At 51.3% G+C, this 6000-nt stretch overlaps 1 protein-coding gene across 2 annotated transcripts in view; it reads left to right on the forward strand.

Annotated features, from left to right (window-relative positions):
- Positions 1-4189, forward strand: part of UBAC2 (UBA domain containing 2) — a 186691-nt gene extending 182502 nt beyond the window's left edge. For both annotated transcript variants that reach the window (XM_003914029.5, XM_031655635.1), the window contains one exon: positions 2990-4189. In XM_003914029.5, the coding sequence (XP_003914078.2) occupies positions 2990-3097 (108 nt within the window). In that variant the 3' untranslated portion in view covers positions 3098-4189. The remainder of the gene's footprint in view (positions 1-2989) is intronic.
- Positions 4190-6000: the final 1811 nt, after the last annotated feature.

The raw sequence follows: 6000 nt of genomic DNA on the forward strand, positions 1-6000 counted from the left end.
CCTAGACTTAAAAGGTCAGGTAGGATTTGAGAGACCTGACTCGAGAGCATTTTATGTGAAAATTCCTGAGTGCTTTCAGCAGGCCCAGCTTAACTGGCCACACCAGTGATGCAGCTCCTTACACAAAAGCGTGCACAGACACACACACACATGCACACTACTCATGCATTCCTCTGCTCTCATTGAAGCTAAGGGCCCAGACTGTCGGAGGGCAGCAGCCTCACTGCTCATTGCCCCGGTGAGACCACACCCATGGTGTCACACTCAGTTTTGGGTACGGTGTTCTGAGATGGTGTGCACAAATGCGAGGGGACTGGGCTGAAAGGAACTGGATCCTGAAACACAGGAATGAGCAAAGGCAGCCACGGCCCTCATACTGGGAGTTCCCAGCGGTGGGGAGAAGCTATCGCCCCACACACACAGCTGCAGGGAGCCCAGGACAGAAGGCAGTGGGGCCATGAGGACTTCACTCTGGGAGCCTTCTAGTCTGGGAGACATGGGAAAGGGCAGGGGCCCCAAGACTCACCAGGGGAAGAGGAGTCAGCAGGCTCAGGGCAGAGGGCAGAGACGGCAACAGGCAGAACAAGCCACGGTGCCCACAGGCCAGGGTGGGGGCCGAGAAAAGCCAGTGGTTGAGGGAGGAAGGAGAGGGCTGTCATACCCGCAAAGCGCTTTATGTAGGAAAAGAGAATAGGGTTGTTCTCGGTTACTTCAAAGGGCAAAATCAAGAGCTGTGGCGTTGTGCGAATGGCAGCTCGTGAGAGGCAGAACCACCAGGGTGGCAGCATTCTCGGCCACCTGGCAGCAAGGTCAGGGCACTCAGCCACAGCTGATGTGCATATGATGCATTAGGAGTGTGCGTGTGTGTGTGTCTGTGCACGCTCTTGTGTAAGGAGCTGCATCACTGGTGTGGCCAGTTAAGCTGGGCCTGCTGAAAACCCTCAGGAATTTTCACATAAAATGCTCTTGGCCGGGCGTGGTGGCTCAAGCCTGTAATCCCAGCACTTTGGGAGGCCGGGACGGGTGGATCACGAGGTCAGGAGATCGAGACCATCCTGGCTAACATGGTGAAACCCCGTCTCTACTAAAAAAAATACAAAAAACTAGCCGGGCGAGGTGGCGGGTGCCTGTAGTCCCAGCTACTCGGGAGGCTGAGGCAGGAGAATGGCGTAAACCCGGGAGGCGGAGCTTGCAGTGAGCTAAGATCCAGCCACACTCCAGCCTGGGCGACAGAGCGAGACTCCATCTCAAAAAAAAAAAAAAAAAAAAAAATGCTCTCGAGTCAGGTCTCTCAAATCCTACCTGACCTTTTAAGTCTAGGACTGTACATATCTCTGTTAAATTCCATCTGATCATTTTCTAGCCAACCAAAATCAATTCTTTTCAATTCTAGTTTTGTTATCTATTGTTTTGTTATCTATACCACTCTCTCCTCTGGCGGGAAAACAAACTAGAAGGTTTCTGCCTTCGCTGTGCGCTGCCCACCAGCCCCAGGCAGCTGAGCGTGAGTCACCTGAGGGTACCGAAGTGTCCCAGGTGCTGGGCCTCTTACTGCCCCGGGACAGCCCTCCCCACCACAAGGCATGTAGAGGACACCTAGCAGCCCTTCTTAGCTTCCTAGCCAGGGCTGTGCGTCTGTCCCTGTGCTAAGGGTTGAAAGCAACATTCCAGGAAGCAGCACACTCAGTGCGTGCATTTGTAAGCCTAGTCCTCACCCACTGAATGGTCCCATGACATGGGCAGCAGCCCCCGTTTGGAAAAGCCCTGGCTGGACTCCAGCTTCTGAGCAGTGTCCACTGCGTGTCCCTGTTTGCCCTCAGCTCTTCCCTAAGGCTTTTGGGGGAGGAGAGGTCTGGGTGTCTGGGCCTGCATGGTCACTGGGGGGTTCCCTCCCCCACCTGCCTCTCTCCTGTCTGCACCTTCTTCCTCACCTTGCTGGGTCCTTGGGTTAATTTTGCTCAGAATATCCAGAGTTAGCCACTAAGCTGCGGGTGAAATGGGATGGAAAGGAAGAACAGCAGGCTTTCTGGAGCCACATGCCCGTGCCTTCCTCCAGCCACCCCATGCCATAGTCCCCACTCACACACCCCGAGTCCCCTGAGCAGGGGGAGGGGTGGCAATACTGGGCCCCTTCTCTTTCCACCATGTAACACCAAGTAGCTCGCTCTCTTTCGGAAAAAAAAATTGGAAACTCTGACTAAGTCCTCAGGTGAACCCACAAAAGCCTCTTTAATGCGCAAGTGACTGAAAAACTCAACATGTACAAGACTGTTGACTTTTACGAGATGTTATTGCAAGTGCAGTTTATTTTAATATAAGTACAAAAAAAGTATTCCTGTGGCAATCTGGGGCCATGAATATTTTTGTAATACATTCTTAATTGGGAAAAAAGGTTGCAAATAAGCTTTAGTAACACTGCCGATTTCGATACTGGAGACTGCCTGTAGAGAAAAGTACAGGAAATCTCCATATGCACAGAATCAGGATTTGTGGTCAAAAACAATGCACGCCTGCTCCTCCCTGCTTCTGGAGGGACAGCTGTTAAAAGTAGTCCGAGCACCCAAAGGCAGGCAGTTCTGTGGCAGTGGCGCCAGGAGTGTGATGCCAGGGCTGAGCGTGTGTCACCGTCATAGGGAATCACATTTGACGCTGAGGTGTGTGGCCTGGCAGTGAGCCCGGGCAGCTCATGCTGACCTGCTCCCAAGGCCTGGTCCCACTAGGCCACTCGACCCTCAGGAACCCTATGTCTTCGTCTGTAGACTGAGGGTTACATGCGAGAATGCATATGTATCAGCTACCCCTAGTAAACATTGAAAAATTTGTACCTGGTGTAACTTTTAAGTATCAGATTCCATATTGAAATGAAAATGGTTTGTTTGTAAAGAGTTTTGACCTTTGCCACACGGCTCACATGAGGAACATTTGGGGCCCAGGGATAAGCAGCAGTGTCGTCAGCGCCCTCAGGTTTCTGGGTTTTCTCTGCCTGCAGGTCGCCCGGCTCATGGAGATGGGATTTTCCAGAGGTGATGCTTTGGAAGCCCTGAGAGCTTCAAACAATGACCTCAATGTCGCCACCAACTTCCTGCTGCAACACTGATGGTCCCAGGCCAACACTGGGACCGGACCGGCCGCCGAGTGACAGTGCGTGGTCCCCACCATCAGATCAGCCCGGGGACCAAGCATCTCTGGTGCTGATGTTCTTGTGGGAAGAGGGAGGTTCCACCGCACCCCTGCCTTCAACCCCAAGACTGTTGCCATTATAGTATGGAAATAAGTTTGCCATTACATTAGCATGTATTTTCTACCTATATTTTTTATTGGGCATTTTCCCTAGGTTGGAGAGTCATCACTCGTTTTGAATGTGTTTAAAATGCATTAAAATGGAAGATTTCTGCAGGCAGTTGAATGGCACTCCAGATGGGGAATTGCCGTAACCCTCTTACTGTAACGTGTCATCTCCTGCGTTGTGATGGGGAGAGGGTGATGTTATTTCATAAAGGACATGTCGGATCCTTCTTCATGGACTTTTTTAGTTACTGTTTCTTCTCTCAAACTTGTTTTCAAATCTCTTGGGAGTGAGGGAGAAACGGGGAGCTGAATCCTCCCCCGAGCTCTTCCAGGCCAGGGGACTCCGCAGTACCTTCTCCTATATCTAGTAACAAAGAATGGTGATAACCATGCACTGGTTCAAGGTTCTGGAGTTCTCCATGAAACTTGGGTTGATTTTGCTCAGAATATCCAGAGTTAGCCACTAGGCTGCGGGTGAAATGGGATGGAGAAGAACAGCAGGCTCTCTGGAGCCACATGGGCTGACTAGGGCACTCTGTGGCTGGCCTGGCACGGGCTCAGCCCGGGAAGAGGAGAAACGATCCCTTGCCTGCCCCGTCCCTGTGGCAGGGCTAGCTGCCTGGCCCTCTCGGCTTGTAGCCAGTCAGCCCCTCTGGCAGCAGGTTCTCCTCAGGGCTTAGGTCTTGAACCTGTGGCGGCAGGAGGCAGGGCAGACTGTGGAGGACGGGATGCAGGTCGGGGAGAGGGAAGGCAGGGGTGGACCGCCCTGGGCATGAAAAGACCCCAAGCAAGTTGACTCTTGCAATGTGCAACTGTTATGTTCTGCAAAATGAGCAACGATGTATCAAATTGATGCAAATTTAGATGTTGATACTTACAATAAAGTTTTTAATGTGTTTTACTCTTCAGTATTTTTCTATCAGACTTGTACAAGTAAAGCCTTGTTCCAGGCTATGCATTTACCAGTCAACCAAATCCTCCGCACTGCTCGTCTTTCTTCAGAAGACTGAGTGCTTGTTTGAAGTGAGTGAAGCGCTTTTGTTCCTGTAAGTAGCACTGCCCACAGAACACCCCAGGTCAGTGGCATTACCTGTGGAAACCTGGAAGCTGGGTCTCACTGAGGCTGCCTGGGGCCACTGAGCTGCTCAGAAATGGGGGTCAAGGTGACTTTCTTGGAGCCCTGCTGGTCCCACGCACAAGCCCCTCCTTGAATCTGAGTTGCGCCATCTCAGGTTGAAAGGAACGATTAACAGTGGTGGAGATGTCCCTGACCTCGTTCACTAACCAGGCCTCATTCAACACCTGAGAGTGCTGAGCAAAGCCATGTGGGTCTGACCTCTGAGGCAAACCAAAATCCACTCTCTGTGTTCCCCGTGCAAAGGGGCACAGGCAGAGAACAACCAAAAATACACCCCCTCCTGCATGCCACCCCTTCAAACAGCACCTAGCCAAGTAAAACCAAACCAGAGGCAAAGGTCTCCCTTGGAGACTGGGGGGCAACAAATAGCCCCTTTGCAAGTAGCTAATTAGAGGCCTCAGTTCACACCTGCCAGCTGTTCTTGAGTGTTTGCTGATCAGGATTCCCTTGGGAATGAGATTGTATTTTGGAGACCTTTGTCCTGCCCACGGGAACCTTAGTGACCCTCTGTGTCGGTTGTTTACAGAGTAGAGGATTGAGGACCTAAGTAGTGGCAGAGCTGGGAAACAACTACAGGCTTGGTTTGTTCTCTTTAGTTCTTTGAGCCTCTTTCCCAGTTCCTCGCAGCTGCCAAGTCCTCACCTTTGCAGTGGTGGCCCGTGATTCTCCATCCTTGTCATGCAACTGCCAGGCCACTCTCCCTCCATCACCACCTTCTGGACAGTCACACACACACACACACACACACACACACACACACACACGTCTACCTTTTCACGCTTGGCCATGTTTTCTGTCTTACTGGGGTTCGCATAGCTCACGCATTCTTGCTTCCTGCAAATACTGACACAAAAGCATTGACACAGGCATTCCCGGCAGAAGTCTGAATACCTGAGAGCTCCCCCACCTCTTGTCAAAACACTGGGACTCTTCAGACTGATGGCACCCGCGAGGAAGACCTGTGGAGCCATGCCAACCAGAGGAGGGCGCCAGTGAGCCGCTTGACTCAGCTTCCTAAGGTCTAGAAAAGGTTTAGCCTTTTGATTTTGTGCACACGGTAACAGATTGGGCTTAATTTTCGGGTGAGCAGATTTATAGATTGTGAAATGAGAAAAGGAGGGAAGATTGTCCATAGTGACCCCTTGCTCCTGACATTAAGGAAAGCCTGCCTGTAAAGTTCCAAATCATAAAGCTAGAGTGAGTTTGGGTTAGAAAGGTGGAGATGTTAGGGAAATTGAGTACAAAATTGTGAACACACTCCAGTGTCATTTAGAATATTCTGTGAGTCCCTGAGTTTATGTTCCTACAGTTGTTCTTAAGTTGAAATGGAAGTGTCTAAACCATAGACTTAAGAATTTTATCAGGCCAGGCGCGGTGGCTCAAGCCTGTAATCCCAGCACTTTGGGAGGCCAAGATGGGCAGATCACGAGGTCAGGAGATCGAGACCATCCTGGCTAACACGGTGAAACCCCGTCTCTACTAAAAAGTACAAAAAATTAGCCGGGCGAGGTGGCGGGCGCCTGTAGTCCCAGCTACTCAGGAGGCTGAGGCAGGAGAATGGCGTAAAAACCCGG

Source organism: Papio anubis, chromosome 15, assembly GCF_008728515.1.
Source record: "Papio anubis isolate 15944 chromosome 15, Panubis1.0, whole genome shotgun sequence".
Classification (NCBI taxonomy): domain Eukaryota; kingdom Metazoa; phylum Chordata; class Mammalia; order Primates; family Cercopithecidae; genus Papio; species Papio anubis.